Source organism: Phyllobates terribilis, unplaced genomic scaffold (assembly GCF_046119375.1).
Source record: "Phyllobates terribilis strain yellow unplaced genomic scaffold, ASM4611937v1 Scaffold_11__3_contigs__length_659146591, whole genome shotgun sequence".
Taxonomy (NCBI): domain Eukaryota; kingdom Metazoa; phylum Chordata; class Amphibia; order Anura; family Dendrobatidae; genus Phyllobates; species Phyllobates terribilis.
Window position 1 is genome coordinate 232,143,435 of NW_027362771.1, and position 20,455 is coordinate 232,163,889.

At 41.6% G+C, this 20,455-nt stretch overlaps 1 protein-coding gene across 10 annotated transcripts in view; it reads left to right on the forward strand.

The window, feature by feature from the left end:
* PLXNB2 (plexin B2) overlaps positions 1-20,455 on the forward strand; it is a 279,450-nt gene that overhangs the window by 209,102 nt on the left and 49,893 nt on the right. For all 10 annotated transcript variants that reach the window (XM_073652094.1, XM_073652090.1, XM_073652092.1 and 7 more), the window contains 7 exons: positions 5,672-5,786; positions 5,874-5,976; positions 7,446-7,547; positions 11,005-11,106; positions 12,539-12,620; positions 13,599-13,756; positions 15,343-15,491. In XM_073652094.1, coding sequence (XP_073508195.1) covers positions 5,672-5,786; positions 5,874-5,976; positions 7,446-7,547; positions 11,005-11,106; positions 12,539-12,620; positions 13,599-13,756; positions 15,343-15,491 — 811 coding nt within the window. The remainder of the gene's footprint in view (positions 1-5,671; positions 5,787-5,873; positions 5,977-7,445; positions 7,548-11,004; positions 11,107-12,538; positions 12,621-13,598; positions 13,757-15,342; positions 15,492-20,455) is intronic.

A 20,455-nucleotide genomic window follows, 5' to 3' on the forward strand; every position in this document is an offset into this window, starting at 1 on the left:
GCGGTCATGTGACCTCCAGCTGCCATAGCAACCCCAGGTCCTGGAAAGAAACGGAGGTCTTCGGAGAGGTAAGTAAGACGACCCCCTCTCCTCCTGCTGTCTCCTATATGCCGCGATCACTATAGATCGCAGCATATAGAAGACAGCAAAGGGTTAACATAACTGGGACCTGATCCAATCAGGTCCCGATGATGTTCCCTGTCAGAGCTAACGCTCTGCACTGGAATCGCAGCAATTGCAGGACCCTGGGGGTCCTGAGCGCTGCGAGACCACCCACCGTTTTTAAACGTCGGCGCTGCACAGAGCCCAGCAAGCGCCGACGTTTATCTACAGTGGGCGGTCGGGAACCGGTTAATCAATTGATCTTGGAATAATAACTTCCACAATTGGATGTTTTTATATAAAATGTCCCTGTGCTGATATAATCTTATAAATGTGCCCCTGTGTAATGGCTGTGTCTGACCGTGTAAGGAACATGGTCTGATCATACCACAGCTCCTGGGCAGGGGAGGAAGGAGAAGAGTATACAGACATTACAGCACAGGATCACAGCTGATTCTTTCTGTGAGGTAAAACATTTCCCTGCCTGTTTTTAAACAATGTTTTACTTCAAAGAAAGAATCAGCTGTGATCCCCCTGCTGTAATGTCTGTATAGTCTTTTGCTTCCTCCCCTGCCCAGGAGCTGTGGTATGATCAGACCATGTTCCGTACAGGGGCACATTTATAAGATTATCTCAGCACAGGAGCATTTTATTTAAACACATCCAATTGTGGAACTTATTATTAGTCCAAGATCTATTGATTTAAAATGAACTTTTGTTTGTGGGAAAACCCCTTTAAGGCACATGCACGAGAGGGAAATAAGGAGAATAATAAATGAAACAAGAATAATCTCCCACCAACCTAAGTGAGAAGGAAGGAAAGTTACTATGAAAGCAGAAAAGCAAACACACATCAGAAACACAAACGGTGTTTGCCTAGCAGGGAATATCCCTTTACTGAAGAGCTGGAAACTCCTTAGCACTAGTCCACTTAGAACTATAACCAGGAAGTTTAGTGAAGGTAGAATATATATAGCTCAACCCAAAATGTGATAGGGCAACCAAAACGAGACAATGGGAAACACCTGAAGAGGAGCAAACCCAGAAAGGAAAAATAAAGGCAGTAGGAACCATCAGCATATGGACAGGGAAGAAAAGGGCAATAGCTCAGCAGACAAGACAACCATCCACGGAGCAAGGTCACCAGTTTGAATCCCCAAGCCTAGACATTTGCCTAAGCATTTGCCTGCATTTCTCAGCGTTGAGTACACCAAGAAATAAGCAACGTTGAAGAACGTAGTGGTCGACCAAGGATACTTAGTGCATTGTTGGCGCATTGTTGTGAAGCAGCTACACACTTGTCGACAACTTCCCAGGACGTTTCTGTTTGATTGCCTCGAGTAATGCCTTCATTGTTCAAGCATTCTTGTCTCCAGTGATTGATGTCTTGTGTGACATGAATTCTAGTAATAAAATGCCTTCTGTAGCCCAAAAACCTGTTGCAATGATCTTTACAGCTGATTGCTGGGCATGAAATTTCTTTGGGTTCCTTGTGCTTCCATTGCATGGACACTTGTTTGGTCTAAGGATCATGGTGGTGGACCCATGTTTCATCACCTGTAATAATTCGGGAACTCCTCCTGGAGTCTCCTGGATTTTCTCTGAGCATGTGTAAATTCTCTTGCTTAAATTGCTGGCGACATGTTTTTAGCTCAGGCGTTAACATTTGTGGCACCCACTGGTAACTGACCTTTATACATCATCAAAACATCATGAATGATGCTTGAAACAGTGCCAACTGAAATAATTAATGAGGTGTAACACTGACTTTGACCTAACGATCTTCCAAAATCATGGCCTCTACTTTATGGCACATTTCCTGTGAAGATGCTATGACAGGTCGCCCTGAACAGGGGTCATCTTTAATTGATTCCCTGCCCAATTTAAACTCATTGGCCCAAAACTTTACTTGGTAGTAGGAAGGTACATCATTACTGTATACAGCAATCATTCTTTCATGGATTTCTTTAGGCTTCTTTACTTCTTTTGTAATGAATTTAATCATGGTAAAAGCTTTAAATCCCTCACTTTCTTTATGTAGCTGCACTGTACTGCCCTTGCCATCCTATCACTTCCATTGCTTTCATCAGACTGATCTTCTGTGTCTCTTGAATGTCAGGACATGTCTCAACATGCACAGAAAAGCTCTCTCAACACTGACAGAGCATGCTGGGGTAGTTAATTGAATACCCCTCACATACAGTGGCTTGCAAAAGTATTCACCCTATTAACTTTTTACCTATTTTGTTACATTACAACCTATGTTTAAATATTTTTGTAATCCAATTTGTGTGTGGTGCATCAGTACTAAATAGTTTAAGTTGGTGAAGTGAGAAACATCTATATATAAATTACATTTATGGGATCAAACAAATAAAAATTGGCATGTACATATGTATTCACCCCTTTTGCTATGAAGTTCCTAAAAATTTCAGGTGTAAGCGGTTACCTTCATAGGGCACATGCTTAGTGAAAGGAAATCCAACTGTGTGCAATCTAAGTGTCACATGGTCTGTCAATATATACACACCTATTCTGAAAGGCCACAAAGGCTGCAATACCATTAAACAAAAGGCACCACTAACCAAACACCATGAAGACCAAGGAGATCTCCAACAAGTCAGGGACAAAGTTGTTGAGAAGTACAAGTCAGGGTTAGGTTATAAAGAAAAAAAATATCCCAGTCTCTGATGATCTCCCGAAGCACCATCAAATCTATTATTATCAAATGGAAGGAACATGGTACCACAACAAACCTGCCAAGAGAGGGTCACCCACCAAAGCTCTCAGCCCGAGCAAGGAGGGCATTAATCATAGAGGTAGCTGCACAGAGACCAAAGGTAACCCTGAAGGAGCTGCAGAGTTTTCAAGTAGAGACTCTAGTAGTACTGACTTTAGGGGGGTGAATAGTTATACACACTGAAGTTTATTTTTTTTTTTCTTATTTGTTGTTTGTTTTGCAATAAAAAGAATGTTCTTTACATGAACTGATGCAAACCCTCAAAAAAAAAAAAAAAAAAAAAGTGAAATTCCAGGTAGCAAAACACGGAAAAATTGCAAGGGGTGAACACTTTCGCAAGCTTCTGTATGTGATGTCCTTTCTTTGTATTTTGCCTTTTATATGTTTATCCTTTCTTTATGTCTTTTCTAATGAGTGTCTGCAGGCAAAAGTCAAGCATGGTGGAAGATCCTTATGTGTTTTGGGGATGCATTTCAGCAAGTAGAGTTGGGTATTTTGTCAATATTAATGTGGTCTTCAATACTGCGTAATACAAGCAGATAATTATCCATCATACCATACAATCAGGGAGGTGTCTATTTGGCTCCAAATTTATTCTGGAGCAAGACAGTTACCCAAAACTTACATCCATTGTCATTAAAAACTATCTTCTGAGTAAGGAAGAACAAAGGAGTCTTGAGAGTGATGATACGGCTCCCACAGTGATCTGATCTCAACATCATCAAGTCTGTGTGGTATTACACAAAGAGACAGAAGGATTTGTACAAGCCTACATTCATAGAAAATCTGTGGTTCTACAGGTTGTTGGGAACAACCTCTCTGCCAAGTTCTTTCAAAAACTGTGAGCATTTTGTAACTAGAAGAATTGATGTTTTTAAGCATTTTTAAAGGCAAATGGTGGTCACAGCAAATACTGTATTGATTTGATTTATACTGTATTTTTCGGACTATAAGACGCACCCCAAATTTTCAGAAGAAAGATGAGGGAAAAAAATTTAATGCGTCAAATGGGGGTCCGTCTTACAGTCTGAATTTAGCTTACCAGTGAGGGGCGGCGGCGGTGGTGGAGCAGGGACACTGGAGGTGTTCAGAGGTGCGATGCTGTGGGGTGATGCTGGGAGTCCCTTCCCAATCTGGAAAAGGGGGCTGCTCGGCAACAGGAGTCAGGCGGTACTGCGGGCGATGCTGCGGGTCCTGCTCTTGGAGGAGGTGATGTCTGGAGGTGCGACACTGTGTCCCAGGGTGGTAAGAGGGGGTGTATGATGGTCCTTGGCGGTGCGGGGGCTTTGCCGACATTTTGTGAAAGTCCGGAGCCCCCGCACTTCCATGTTCTCTATGCGGTGGACTATGGGAAAATGGCCACCAGAGACGGCACCTGAGCCGATTGAGATCTCGGCAGACGATCTAAGCTACATTCGGTCTATAAGACGAACCCCAATTTCCCCCCAAAATTTGGTAGTTATCTTTTGTCCATTCACTTTGCATTTTGTTAATTGGTAAAAACAAATTAATTATTAGCACTTTTGTTTTGTAAAGCATCCTCAATTTGCAGCATTTTCCACAGCAGCCTAAATGGTGTGTGTATGTGTGTATCTAAACAGAATATATTTCTATATGCACATTTGTATATAAAAAGAGATGAAAATAGAAAAATAGCATGTGCATATGTATATACACTCCTCAACGTTACATTTGCAACCGAAGGGAAAAGTCATGGGACTATAGGAATCAAGATCGATAGACGTGTTATTGATATGCAAATGATCAAGAAATGCAAACAAAACTTTTAGAATATCTCAATTTATTCAGTATGGACTTATGAGCGCCACACCCTGAAATACACACACTTCTACACCTTGGCATGCTATTAATAGTTGTCTTAGGAATGTTTTTCCATGCACTTGATAACGCAAATCATCAAAATCGACTGCAAGCATCTCCCTTTGCAATTGCTGACCAGTGGCATCCTAGATATGCTTGATGGGAAAATAGTACGCCTTACGTTGTTAAAAAAACTGTTCCTTGGACACTTCATAGCCTGGTTGAACCACTGGTTTTACTACAAAACTAATAGAACACCGAGCTGTTACTGTACCTGGAATGAAGCCTGGAGGTGTCCAGCTACTGTACATTATACCACCCCACACCATAATCCTGGGAGTAGGACTGGTGTGACATTCCCTCGTGAAGGCCTCTGTATCACGTTGTCCATGTGGTCTCTAGAACATTCTCCGGCTCTCATTGCATCCAAGGCAAAAGCAGAACTCATCGCTGAAAAGCTAGACCTCCATTCCACCTGCCATTGCCATCTAGCGCTGAACCCTGATAGCCTTTGTAAAGTGGTAGCCTAAGGTCAATGAAACACCTGTAGATGGATATCTGTCTGGTATCCCAGTGTTATGCAAACGCCACCTGATGGCTTGTGGGAACACTGTTTGACATCTTAGATGTTCTATGTATTGTGCAATTTCACTTGCAGTACAGAATGGATCAGGGTATTTCTGCACAAGCACTCATACTTGCTACTGAATAAATCGAGATCTTTTGAAAAAAAAATTTCTATTCTTTCATCATTTGCATATTAGTATCATGTCTATGAGTCCTGTTATTTCCATAATTCCACGACTTTGCCTTCTTGGTGCAGTAGAGGAATGTACTGTGTACGTGTGTGTATGTGTGTGTATATATATATATATATATATATATATATATATATATATATATAATGTGTGTGAGTGTTAGAAATTAATATATGTATATATACTGTATATATTTGGAAACAAAATAGAAAAAAATGTAATTCCTCTTTAAAACTTCTGTTCACTACAGATTATGTTAATGTTAATATTCAGCTGTTTGTGACGAACAAAAATGTGTTGTTTGCCGAATATACCTATCAGTTCTACAACTGTGAAGAGTCAATGAATCTTTCAGAAAATTTGCCGTAAGTAGTTTCTATATAACTTAGCTTGGAGTTTGCTTTGCCTCCACTCTAGAACATAAGTAATGCTAAATGTGTCTTGACCTCCAGATGCATTTCTTGCGTAACTACACAATGGCAATGTCAATGGGACGTGAAGAGTCATAAATGTGTGGACATGACTCCAAATAATGAGCCCTCAATAATCGGCCAGGTAAGATTCATAATGTTTCACAATGAAGTTGTAGAATCTTGTCAGTTTGATTCTGATGCCTACCAAAACCGTGTTAGGCTATGTGCCCACGATGCAGAAATGCTCCGGATTTTTCCTGAGCGTTTCTGCATCTCCCTGGCAGAAAAAACGCATGTGGATTGTACATGCAGATTGTACATGTGTTTTCCTGCCAGGGACATGCGGATGTGAAGCGTTCTTCACTTGCATTTCCGCATGAGGGTTGACAAGCGCTTTCCAAGCGATTTTAGCATCACTTGGAAAGTGCTTGTCAACTTGGTCACACTATATAAATCCATGCAAACGGCATGGATTTATATAGTGTGACCCCAAAGAATGGTTAAAAATAAAAAAATAAATTTATACTTACCTTCCGATGACCCCCGGAGTCTTGCTTCGCTCCGTCCTGGCTGCCAGCAGATAGCGATACACTGAAGGACCTGCCGTCACATGACTATGACGTCAGCGCAGGTCCTCCAGTCCACCGCGATCTGCTGGCATGGGAGGACGAGCGCAGCGGGGGCCGTCAGAAGGTAAATATAACATTTATTTTTTATTTTATTCTTTTTTTCACAGGTTCTATGGTACCCGGGTCCGGAGGAGAGTCTCCTGTCCTCCACACCCGGGTACCATCCACACATTGAAACGCGTGGAATGCGCATCTACATATGCAGTGATGCGTAATCCATGTGTTTCAATGCACGTCAATGGTGGAAAAAACACAGCACTTCCGCAAAATAATTGGCAGTGCTGCGTTTTTTTCCACAATGATAATCCACAGTGGAAATTTCCGCAGCATGTGCACAGCACATGCAGATTATCATTGGGGAACATGGCAGGCCTTCTACCATGCGTTTAAGCGTTTCTGCAGCGTTTTTGCTGCTGCGGAAACGATTAAAAAACGCATCATGGGCACACAGCCTTAGGCCTTATTCACACGACAATCACTTCTCACATCTGCAGCTAGTGTTTGTCTATGGAGACTGCATGGCTTTTCTGCTTGACTTTATGTACCTTTTTACAATGTGTGTGGCTGAAACAGCTTAGTAAGAGGCATCTATAGATTTAGGGTGGCCAAATACTGCATATAGGGCACAAAGTGCATCTTTCTCATTTCTGTTTTGCTGTGGTTACAATATAACAACCATATGATTGTCTCTGATAGTTATGCCACGAGACCATAGTGGTCATATGAATCATCCTCAAGACTCCATGTCTGTGGTTGCACTACATTTATAGTTGCATAAGGCATCCGTTTTTCACACTTGTTCTATGCATGTTTTCGTAATTTTCTGCCATGCTTGGTAAAGGTTTTGCGTTACTGACACATTATTGCAATGGTTTGCTTTTTTTTAAATTTTATTATATTCTTCATCTACATTTCTACCTATTTTCACATTACCACTTTCTTCTGTTTTTAGGATTATTGGTAATCCATTTATCTTTTTTAGGAAGAAGATTGTCCACAGTTCTTCCAACCAGATCCTTCATTTATCCCAATGGATCTAACAAATACTATCCAATTTTACGGGAAAAATCTTGAACCTTTCAAAGTAATGTATCATTTACTGTTATTCTTTTGTTTTGTGCATTTTCATTTCACTCTGAATAGAAGTTTCAGAAGCACAAAGGACTAAAGCATTGAGGCAATATTGTAATCATGGGAAATATTTCTGTTTCCTGACATCAATAAGCTAGTAGACCAGCAAAATGGTATGATACATGTATAATCTGCTGGATGCCTGAATTAGTCACTCCCCTCCTTCCAAGATGGTCCTCTGCAGTCAAAATGAAGGCTCAATTTTCAATGTGCGAAAATGCTTCAGTTCTTTCTTCACCAGAATACACAAAAGGAGTCTGCTCTAATTATTGCTTTTTTTTCCCCCTTTCTTATGCATTTTTGGTGCAGATTTGACTGTTTTCTTTATGTATTTTTTGATGCATCTTTAGGAGCGCACCACTCCCGGTTTCCTCCTTCTACTAGGAGCTGTGTGCTCTTGAAGATTAAAAGTGGTCCCTCCACTGGTCCGAACTCTGCTTTTTCCCAGGTTGCTAGCAGAAGCAGCCATACCTCTGCAGCATGGAAGAAGCGCAGGAGGTGGTGTAAGATGTGCCAAATTCATTAAGAGACGAGCACATCTTAATGAATTTGGCTCATCCTTCAGCTGGTATGATCAGCCATAAATTATGTGGCATTAATTATGGGGATTTTGTTGAGCACTTGGTTGTGCCTCCTTCCAGCTATGCACCACTCAATATTCGAATAGTTGGCAGAACTGGTATAAAAGCGCCAAAAGCCTCAACGTTTTACAACATTTCAAACTGCTTTATGTCAGAATTCTGAGAAAAACTGTTTGCAATAATCCTAGGCCCTGATTCATCAAAGTTGCTTCATTTTTTGGACGTTCAGTGAAAGAATAAAATGTCTTTAAATAGTTGTAAGTACTTGAGGTGTTTGAAGAACTCTTGGTTTTCTGTGATTTGATTCAGCATTTTCACAGAAAAAGCTGTTTATCCCCTAGTTCTCCATTATATAATCAGATTTTTGTATTTGTGATTCACCTTGTGCAAATCCATAAAAATGGCAGCCATCTGATTACTAGAGGGCTAGGAAAGGGGTGAAAGAAATAACAGCACCGTGTCCTTTTCTTCCATATTTACTCTGTGTCGCTGATTCTAATGCACAGTAAGCCTGTGTGTCATGATGTCACACAATGTACCAACTGAGGTCTAGTGAGTGACATCGGGCCACCAAAAGGCCTACTCAGAAGAAAGAGTGACCCTTGAATGGAGAGGTCAGATGGAGCTTCAGTGGCACAACTGGTGAGCGGAGTGTTTTTATTTTTTTTCATGTATGTTAGGCTATGATAACCCCACCTCCTCATCCCTACCTCACCCATAACTCGATCATGAAGATGTCGATGCATTATCATGGCAGCCGGGGTCTAAAAATGGCCAGAGTCTAAAATAATACACAGAATAGCACTGAGAGGAATTCTGTGAGCCATCAAACTCATAGAAGTGTGAGGCCACAGTGGGACTATAGTCCATTGATCCATTTCTCAAAAAAATAGCAAGTGATCATAAAACGACAATGAAATAATCAAATAATCATCCAAGTCAAATGGAAGAATAGAAGAGCTAAGGCTCTCAGAATATGACGAACCCTGATAAAAGAAAATACAATGTAAAAAAATGCAGAATTGATGTTTTATCTCCTGCGCCACAAAAAGTAATGAAAGTTTCTCAGCATATAATATGTACCCTAAAATTGTACCATGAAAATACATACAGTTTGTCCCACAAGAAACAAGCTTGCATACTGCTATATTGACAGAAAAATCAAATGGCTACGGCTCTTGGAACAGAGTAATTAAAAATTCTGTATGCGCAAGGCCCAACTTAGTGGTGTCCTGAAGGGGATAAATGCTGCCATAACTTGAGGAGAAACCTGAGAGTCCTGTTTCCGCACCCACACTGTGATTGACAGCATTTCTTGTATGCAGGTAAAGCTGTCAATCATTGTCTGCGGTGGGACTAAGCCCTGTCAGCCTTTAAACAGCTTTCTACATGAGAATACTGAAACATATCACAGAAAGCTATATATCTGAGCAGTAGCATCTCAACGTATCTATCGTATGTTACTCTAGGGTTACATGAAAGACCTAACGTTTGATGTTTTTACCTTTAAATGCGGCGCTTTGGAACAGTGTAATTCACTTTCTTGGAAACACTCGTAAGATCTCCAGTTTTCGACCATTTTTGGACCACATGTTTTTAACTTTGAGTTGTTTGGGATTTATGCTTATATCAGAATCTCATTGATAATGTTCTACATTAGCTCTTTTGGTATATACTAATAAAATACAGACCCCCTTTATAGGGTTTTTGCGATACTCTCAGTTTAGCTGCTGAGCGCCAGTGCCTGGCAGGTGTGGTGTACATGGCTTATTTTAATAAGCAGGACACTGTGGTACAGCAGCTTCTCTACACCCCCATTGTTAGGTCGGGAGGACGCAATGCGCTCCATAAACCCTTTAGTATAGCAGATTTTTTCTTAAATTTCCAAGACTGTACTATTAGCACAAGGCCACGTTCACACATCCATGTTTTGGGATCTGAGTATGGACTGCAGTGCACAAGCAGGCCGAAGCTCTGCTGACCTTAACTCCATAGCTTTGTATATGTCTATGAGGCCGTTAATTTCAGGCTAGGAGACACACAGCCTGTCTGTGCGTCGCAGTCCGAAATACGGTTTTGTGAGTATTCCCTTACTCAATGGTTCAGGTTTTGGATGCAAGTTGATGGAGAAATATACAACACACCTACAAGCAGTGTACATTACTTCTGTATTTTTCTTCATTTTCTTTCTTCACGTTGTATATTTTTCGGGTCCTTTCCATGTTTTTTTTCAGAATGCAGCATTCTGTAACTGTGGTGTTTTTTTTCAAGAGGCTGTTTCTTTAGGACTAGAAATAACACACACAAAAAGGTGAAATAAAACACATGAAAATGCTGAATGTTATGGTATTTTTTTTACAAGCCAGTAAAAACAAAAAAACAAAGAAAACGGAGAGGAAGCTTTTGGGGTGTCAACCTAGTGACCTTACTTTAAAAGTGTTGCATAAGGGTCTGGAACCTTATTGCCTTACTTTTCTAGTACTTTTATTTTGCATGTTTAAGGCTTGGGCTACCAGGCAACTTTGGCCACAACACTTGTTGCTTGAATGAAGTTCACCCAGGGCCACTGCTGCATTACGGCACTAGAAGTGAATGCGTTCACATTGCAGCACCTACACAATCGCGGCAATCAAGTCTCAAAAAAGTGAGTCTGATATTTTGCAACTTGCTTGTCACAGCAGTGTAGGTGTCGCATTGTAATCTGATTCAGTTATATAGCGCTGCGATTGTTGCAAAGACATCATGAGAACTTTAGTCGAGCGTCGTCTGTCTCGGAAAAAGTCGCCGTGTAGCTCTAACCTAACTATTACTGTTCCTTCAAAAATGCAGGAAAAACGTTTCAGGGCTGGAAATGATGCTGGCAATGATAGACTGAAGTTCGATGTTCCTGTGGTAACGAATGAGGACATGTTCTCACTCTCAGTTCCAGAGGTATTTCCCTTTATGTTACCTAATTCTCCATGTTTAGGGGGAATCTGTCTTTATCTAAATAACTAGTAATAGATGTCTCATTCTTCTTGTATGCTAATAGAACTCTACACAAGAGCTGGAAGGTTTTATTTTTCTTACTTGCACAATATGGCCAAAAGAATGTGGACGCACTTTGTAATTATTAAGCCCATGAGGCTGTTTTGGATAGGATCTGTGTATTCGTTTTTATGCCTATGCTTATTTGTTTAGTATGATAATGGACTATTTCCCTAAACCCGTAAACACCCTGCCTTCATTCTTGCAGCCGTAAGGTATTGGGAAATCCAGGCATGTCTTGTGCTATGTTTTTAGGTTTAATAATATACAATCTCTGAACACTGTTAAATGGCTCTTCCAACAAATTCAGATTTTACAGATTTGTAGCATATGACCTAAAACTTCACTAGTTGGGGATGCAATGTGCATGGCTTTCTTCATTACACTTTATGGAAGTTATGGCAAGAGCTAAGCATGACTGGAATACCATTTTAAAAGTAATCTGTCAGCAGGATCTCACCCCAAGCTATTTGTGTGCATGTATTCCTTTAAAAGACAAGTCCCAGCAGTACCTTTACATGGCAAGTCTGTTCCTCCACTACTGAGTAATCCATGTTTGACTTGATATGCGAATGGCTCTGTCACTCCAGCTCTATTCCCCGCCCAGAACTGCCTCCTCCTGCTTAACGGACAGCCTCTATCCTGTGTGACCTGTCAAAGGAGCTGACAGTCAAGAAGGAGAAGGTAGCTGTGGGCAAGGGAAGAGAGCTGGAGTGACAGAGGTTTCAGATCTACATCCTCCTCTGCTTATCAATTTAAATGATGATGTCTCCGTAACGGAGGAATTGACTGATCATGTAAAAGATATTGCTGGACTTGTCTTTGATAGAGCTACATGCACGTATAAATAGTTTTGGGGGTGAAATCCTACTGTCAGTTTCCATTTAAATTCTTATTTGCCTTATCTCGCTGATTTACAAGTAGCCTTAGTTTTTTCGTTCATTATAAAACATTCATGTTCCACAATTCAGTCTACTTGATCAGGTATTTCACAATATAGTTTTCTGCATTTTCATAAAGGAAGTTTATTTTTGTACATGATTGTGTACTATGCATGCAGTAAGAGCTGTGTGCGTATTGATACAAGGTCGGGGGCAGACATGCCATTTGTGCAACATTTTCAGCAGAACAGTGGCACAAGAGGTATCATGGCCCACTTCCAAAGTAGGGAGAATTGTGCACTATGATGAGCTAATGGACTGCAGAAGGCCCATATATAGTTCTTGGACAGGGGCCCTCTTCTGTCTATTTCTGCTCCTCTACAAGATTATTAAAAGTTTTCTTTTAATTACAGCTTTGGTATGACAATATGTAACCTATCTTCATTTTTATTTAGTTATCTGCTCAAAATGAAGAATCTGTTGCCCTTGATATTTACGTTAAAATGGATGATCGAAAGATTGACAGCAAACTGAATGGTATGTTTATCTTGGCAGTCAATTATGCCTGTAAAGTTTTACAGAACTAAGGTAATCAGCAGGGCAAAGGCTATCTACTTGTACCAGTTTCCATAAAATGAAAAAACATTTGGTGATTTGGTGGTCTTTGCTTTGCAGGGGGGTGGTGTACTCCTAAAGATTGACAGTTCGGACCAGCAGTATGATCATGCTGCTGTTCCGAGCGGTGCACTCTCCCAGGGTGCTTTATAGCAGCGCAGTGGAAAGGACACTGGCTGGATCCAGCCATCTGAACAGATTTTAAAACCGAGCTTGCGCTCATTACCTAAGTAACCGGCTAATGTGAGACCGCAGGGTGGCCGATAACCTAGGCAACGACCTGTACACTATAGAATTAAAGAAGTAGAAGGAAATTGCAAGGTTGCTTGTTTTTACAAGCATTTTGGAATTTTAACCACATGAGAATTGAGACAACCCCTGTATTCCATTTCTGGTATATACATATTTTTCTGTATGATCATTTTAATCAATCAAATCGGTACAATTATTGGCACATCTATGTAAGCCATGAGTTATGACCCTGTAGGCTGGATTAAACCAAATAAAAATGGGATGGGGATTCCTGTAATGGGTTATTTTTTAAATGCAGTTTGTAAATATTTAGTATAAAAATCCAATTTATGTAGGAGACAAACCAATAGAAAGTCACCTTCATGTGGCTATATATTGATTAGGATAGCATTGTGCCAGGGCTCTGAACTAGCCTAAGGGGGTTACATGAAGCATCAGGAGAAAATAGTGCATATAGGCTATTGGTAAAGCTTAGTGGCTTCTCTACAGTTACTGCAGTGTTTACAAATGGTTTCTTTTGTGTTTCTTTCTAACTAAACTTAAAAATGGGAAACTATTATATGTACAGCTTCTATATAAAGCTTTTAAAACTAGTTATGTGGATTTATGGAATGATGCAATTGTGTCATGGTATGTTTTTCTCTCTAGTAAGCCTATACAACTGCTTTTTTGGAAGAAGTGATTGTAGTTTGTGCCTGGCTGCCGATCCAAAGTACAAGTGTGTCTGGTGTAGCAACAAATGTGTCTACAAGGAAATGTGTCAAGGATCTGCTATAATGGAGTGCCCTGATCCTCTTATCACAGATGTAAGATATATATTTTTTTCTTTTTAAAGTGAATCTGTCACCTAGATATTGCCGCTTAATCTGAAAGGAGCATAATGTAGAGACCCAGATTCCACCGATGTGTCACTTACTGGGCTGCTTGATCTAGTTTTTCACAAAATCACTGTTTTTATCAGCAGGAGATTATCACTAGAGGACTAGTAATCCTGCTGCCATGTAGTACTCCATATTAAGGAGATCTGCATAACCCCGTCCCCACCACTGATTGGCAGCTTTCTGTGGTTCTGAGCCAGAAAGCTGCCAATCAGTGGTGCGGCTAGGGTTATACTGAGCTCAGCATTTACAGAAATGATAGACCTGCAACCAGCAAAACCAGTGATTTCATCAAAATAACAGCAAGCAGCCCAGTGAGTGATACATCACCAGAATTGGGCTCACTGCCCTATATCATGCTGCTCTCAGATGGGAGAGCAAAAATTTGGTAGCAGATTCCCTTGAAATGTCTTTTTTCATTCTGGAAAGTAAATACTTATCTGGTACCAAGAAATCTAGTTATTACTGTGTGCAATATTCTATTAGATCACCTTTATATTTGATTTGTTCGGTTTACCTGGACTTTGAGTGGCGTATTTGAAAAGTGTATTCACTTTTTCTAAATTCTTGCTAATTTTGTTTTCTGAAATGGTTCGCATTGTCAATAATACATGCAAAGATATGTTTTTGCGTTGAGTTGTTTTCCCCATTTCCCCTGCCGTGGGATTTCCACAGGCAAAGATGCTGAATTCTGTTTAAATAAAAGCCAATCAATATAGTTTCCTGCTGATTTATAGAGGAACCGACGTGAAGAATTGCTGCACATCATCCACTTCAGAGGGCCACTGTGCTCCCGATCTCAGACTGTAAAACCTTTCTTTTTTGTAGTGATTTCCACTTTTGTTTTTCCCAATTTGAGGGTAGCTGCACTATGCTCCGCTCATTAATTTTCTTGGGTATTTTTAAGTTCTGTGAAGCTCTATATAGAGAATATGGTAACTAGCTCCTATTTGAGGCTCATCAGCACAGTCATTAGATGATGGCTTTTTATCCGTTTTGAATTCTCTTTGGTGACATTTCTGAAGCTTAAATCTTGTAGCCATGGATATTTTATTAACTTTGGCCCTCCATTACCAATTTGTTACCAAAGATTGTTATAGCTGAACAAAAGTGGATAAATAATCTTACTCTGCAGTGCGTGGTATTGTTACGATGCTTGGCCTTTGTTACATTTTTGGCCTATTTCTAAAATTGGACAGATACAATGTTAGTAGTTTTAGCCTAGTCAGTATGTTCTCGTCACCCTCCTAAGGTGCCAGGGATTTTGGCTGACAGCTCTCTCCTGACGCAACATGAATGTGAGATTTGGCTGACTTAAATGTGTATTGGGCCTTTAATATATCCAGCCTCAGACCAAATAAAATAGGTCTTTACTGAAAGTGACATAAATCATTTTTTCTCTTAGGCTGATACATTTACCATGGGTTGGATCAGGTTGATTGATCCTTGTGGATTCAGTCTATAATACAACCTTTCACGGTTGGTGTATTATAATATAAAATGTTTGCCTTTAGTTTACACCGAAAGCTGCACCCCTGAACGGAGGAATCTTGCTCACTATTATGGGATCAAACTTAGGGATTACGTCTGAAGATATAGAAGATATTAAAGTTGCAGGTGTGGAATGTGTATTCAAACCAGAGGGCTATTCAGTCTCCACAAGGTGAGTTCAGCCACTCCATCACCAATATGCATGAAAGTAACTCAATCTGTGCATTCCTCCCAATATTTGATTTCTCATTTGGCCAACATCCACCAAAACCTCCCAGACCTTCCTACTGGGGATACATTTATACAAACCCTACTCATTTAGATTTGTTTTGCATGACAATCCTGAAAAAGGTTGGTTGGAAGGTAGGAATATGTTTAGCTGGGTAGAGGTTACTAGTAGCCTTCACTAACATATTATGGAGGTTCAACAAGATGTCTAATTCTTTCTCTAGAAGGAACCTATGTAGCTCATGTTGAATAAATATCTTGGAAATGAAATACATGACTGTACCAGGTCTAGCCTAAATGTCTACTGAGTGATATCTGATTTCATCCAGACAACTGTGAAACTAAAGCTGACCCTGCACATTATTGATCAAGTCCATCAGCCAACAGAGAGAAAAATAGTTCTATACAGACTTGTCTGGCAATGATTTTGTGATTGTCACTAAAGTAGAAAATGTGAAGAATGTGCCTAATGATTGTGTGCGCTGTGTCATTGTCGGGTGGAGTGTAGGAATTCTAGAAAGTGACTGCATTCCAAAACCAAGCAGCCGCCTGAACAAACACTAAAGGGTTGTCCCAAGATAGTAAGTTATCCCCTATCCATAGCTCACTGATCGCGGGGTGTTGTGAATGCTGAGACCTGTAATCCAGGTTCTGTGGGGCCCCATCTTGAATTGTGCATATGCAATAGATACATACATTGATATAATAGTAGAACACTGTCATTATAAATGTGATCTGAAAAAATGTATAGAATGACTGACAGACTGGTCTCAATTATGAAATGTCAGACAGATCATATATTGTACTACATGGATCACTAAGATCCTGAGAATGAGCCCATGGCTTCAGAAATGGCCGCAACACTTCCCCATCGGCATTAGGATCAGACAGTTTTTGGAAACACATTTTATACACAAAAAAAGTTATCATTAAAGAAGATGTCCATTACTTTTTATTATCCCCCTAATGTATTCCCCCGGGGCCCATAAAGGTTTTGTAATTACCTTGCACTGCTATTACTGCCTGTGAGCGGCGCTATCGCTGGCTGCTCACAGGCATCACGTGACCCCCTGGCTGATGTGATATCAAGTGAGGCGAGACATCAGTGGCGGGGTCCCCACGGTGGATGCTGGGCTGTGGGCGAGGTTACCCTGTGAGTCACACCCTGCATCCACAGCGCACTTTCCCAATGAATGAGAAGAGGGAAAGCGCGCGGTGGATACTGGGTGTGACATGCGGGGTAACCCCGCCCACAGCCCAGGAGCCACCGCGGAACGCTGAAGTAAGTCACCCCCGGCTGCAGCCGGAACTTGACATGACATGAGAAGATGTCAGAGCCCACTGCAGCCGGGGGTCACGTGATGTCTGTGAACGGCCAGTGATAGCGCCGCTCACAGGCAGTAACTGCACCGCAAGGTATTTACAAAAACCCTTATGGACCCCGGGGGAATACATTAGAGGGATAATAAAAAGTGGACAACCCCTTTAAGACCGTTTTACTGTAGCATAATGCTGCTGCAGTTTCGTGCTGATATCATGTCTGAAAGTCCTGGACTAATTGCCGTTCTACTGACCGAATTTTACAGCTGTGTAGAGGACTATAAAGCTTAAATTCGGGTCATCAGAACCATGTTTGGGCTGGGACTGGGCACCGAAATGAGGATGCAAAAATGCACCCATATTACACTTGTGTATAAGTGACCTTTAAGACACTTCTTAATAAAAAAAATTCTGACTAAAAGTTTATGTAGTAGATCACCATCAAGTAATGTCCATTCTCCCTCAATCAGTGGATGTTTCCTACATGGCTTTTGTTCCCCCATTATCCTTGTACATATCTGGGAGGTCCATGCATAAAGACATTTGTTTGATGCCATGTCTGGACAAGGCTCTTGTGGTGGATCTACCCTGTTATGTAATCATCCCCTGGCATTGTACTTTGCACAGTGCTGTCAGAAAGGCTGATCCCTACATGTTTGCACTACATGATGTGGCAATAGAGCAGTTTTCATTGATTAAAACCATCTCCATGTCTCTTTCCCTCCTTGTTTTATTAGTGGACATGTTGGACAGTAAGCCCCGGGAGTCCTGTTAGCCAGCAGAGAGGAGGTTTAATGCTCTCTAGGATGCTCTCTAGGATGGTTCTTCCTACATGATGCACATATTATGGAAATGCAGTTTAAAGTTGCATATTCTGAGAAGAGCCATGTTTGCTCATTGTTTTACTTTTTGCTATATCTAGTATATAGAAGATACTACTTTGAGATTGAAAAAAAAAAAAACATAGTAGTAGTATATTGTGGGCTTTTCCTCTGTAGCAGTGAATCACAGGATATAAAAGGTGTCAATGAAGGGGCCGAATAATATGGTACGTTTTCAGGAAAAGGATTTGCAGATATCTTGCTAATTGTGTCATTTCTGTTGGGAATAACTTTACAGCATTTCAAAGTGAGAGACGCTACTCTGATTGGGAATCTCGCACCTCCAGGATTGTGTCTGTCGCTGGTATATTTGTTTCTGGTTAATGAGATACTATTGTAACACTTAGAACTTCAGTGGAGGAAAGTCACTAGGAAAACTGCAGAAAGGGAAAGGCTGCGTGCCCACGTTGTGGATTACAAGCGTTTTTGATGCGGAATTTCCGCAGCGGAAACGCTTGTAAAACGCTTGGTAAGCCGCACCCCATGGTCCCCAATGAGAATCTGCAAGTTCTATGCCCATGCTGCGGATTTTTCCGCAGCGTTTATGCTGCGTTCAAAAATCCGCAGCATGTTCATTAATTTTGCGTTTCCGCAAGCGGAATTGCCTTATTTAATGCATGAAAAAACGCAAGGCAATTCCGCATGTCGAAAACGCGCGATAAACGCTTGTGGAATTCCGCATGCGTTTTTTCCGGGAGAGGACATGCGGAAATGAAGCAGAAATTTTCTGCTTCATTTCTGCAACGTGGGCACATAGCCTAATAGTGATTCTCATTAGTGAGTCCTGCATTTGTCTCAGTTATGTAGTATAAATGTAGGTAAATGGTACAGCTACCACTTGGTCTAAGCTCACCATTGCTGTCACCAGGTCCAAAGTAGCCAGTTTTTGCTCTTATTTTTCGCCAGCTGCTCCCTTGAGTATTCCATTATTTTGTCCCAGAGATATGGACCTTTTTATTTAGCACTGATTTCTATTTTCCTTTTTGTCTTATCTGATTTACGCAAGAAACAGCCGGATTTTGGTAAGAACTTACCTGTAAAATCCTTTTCAGCGAAGGAAGGAAGGGAGACACAGATTCTCTACTTCGTGGGTAGGCGGAGCCCCATAGGATAGTCACCTCAGATTGGAAAAAGACGACCGGCCCCTCCAGTATATAGGCTCCTCCTACTCCCATGTTCATCAGTCCGTACACAAGCTAAGGAAGAGCAGACCAACCAGCAGAACAACATATCCCCTTCTGAAATTTCAGAAATGAGAGAAAACAGGTTATGTAATAGAAACACACAGTCTTAGGCATACCCCATTGGACTTGACAACTGTGTAGAGCTGGCGAAACTGGAAGAAGAGCCGTAGAGCGCTAAACCCAGTCCAGAAGATCGACATCAGGAAGGAGACGCGCTGCATCTAGAAACACAAAAAAACACTTCTGCCCTGGGAGGGTGCTGTGTCTCCCTTCCTTCCTTCGCTGAAAAGGTTTTTACAGGTAAGTTCTTACCAAAATCCGGCTTTCAGCAGCAGAAGGGAAGGAAGGGAGACACAGATTCTCTACTTCGTGGGACGTCCTAAAGCAGTACCTACTTAAGGGTGGGAAATAGAGGCAGAAGCTTCCATACCCCAAAACTTAGGCAAGAGCGCAAACCGCGCTAAAATAACGGAAAACTAAGTAAAGGGATAACTTAAATTACCGCCGCCTGCAGGACCCTGCATCCCAGGGCCGCATCGGCTGAAGCACTTACGTCCACCTTATAAAACTTAGCAAAGGTGTGAACGGAGCGCCAGGTGGCCGCCCGGCAGAGCTGCGCTGCCAAGGCCCCCTGACGAAAAGCCCACGATGAGCCAATGGCTCTCGTGGAATGAGCTTTAACTTTAACCGGACAAGGCTCGCCCTTGAGCCGGTACGCTTCCAGGATAGCTGAACGGATCCACCGAGCTATCGTGTCTTTGGAAGCACGTTGACCACGCCGACGACCTGCCGGAATTATAAAAAGAGAGTCCGACTTCCGAAAACCTTGGGTGATCGTAAGATAGAACTTCAATGCCCGCACTAAGTCCAACGAGTGCAAGGCCCGCTCCCTTGGATTCTTAGGTCCTGGACAAAGAGAAGGCAACACAATGTCCTGATTAATGTGGAATTGTGACACTACCTTAGGCAAAAAATCTTCCCGAGTACGAAGCACCACGCGATCCGGAAAAAATTCCAGAAAAGGAGGTGAGCAAGAAAGTTCTGCCAATTCCGATACCCTTCTCAAAGAGGTGACTGCCACCAAGAAGGCCACCTTCCAAGAAAGTAGTGAAAGTTTAGCAGAATCCATAGGCTCAAAAGGCCTATGCTGAAGGGCTTCAAGGACTAGATTAAGCCGCCATGGAGCCACAACTGCCCTCCGTGGCGGAAACTGACGTGCGACTCCGCGAAAAAAAGAGCGCACATCCCTACGAGAGGCAATAGCCTTCCTAAAAAGTGCGGAAAGAGCAGATACCTGTCCCCGCACCGTACTAACTGCCAAACCCCTGGCCAGACTAGATTGCAGAAAGGCCAAGAAGTTGGGGATGGAAAAAACCCTCGGGTTTCTTGAGGATCCAGAACACCATGAATAGAAAGACTCCCAAGTTCTGTGATAAATCCTGGACGTAGCTGGACTCCGGGCCGCCCGCAAGGTAGCAATGACCTCAGGCGAAAAACCGCGACGGGTCAAGATCTCGGTCTCA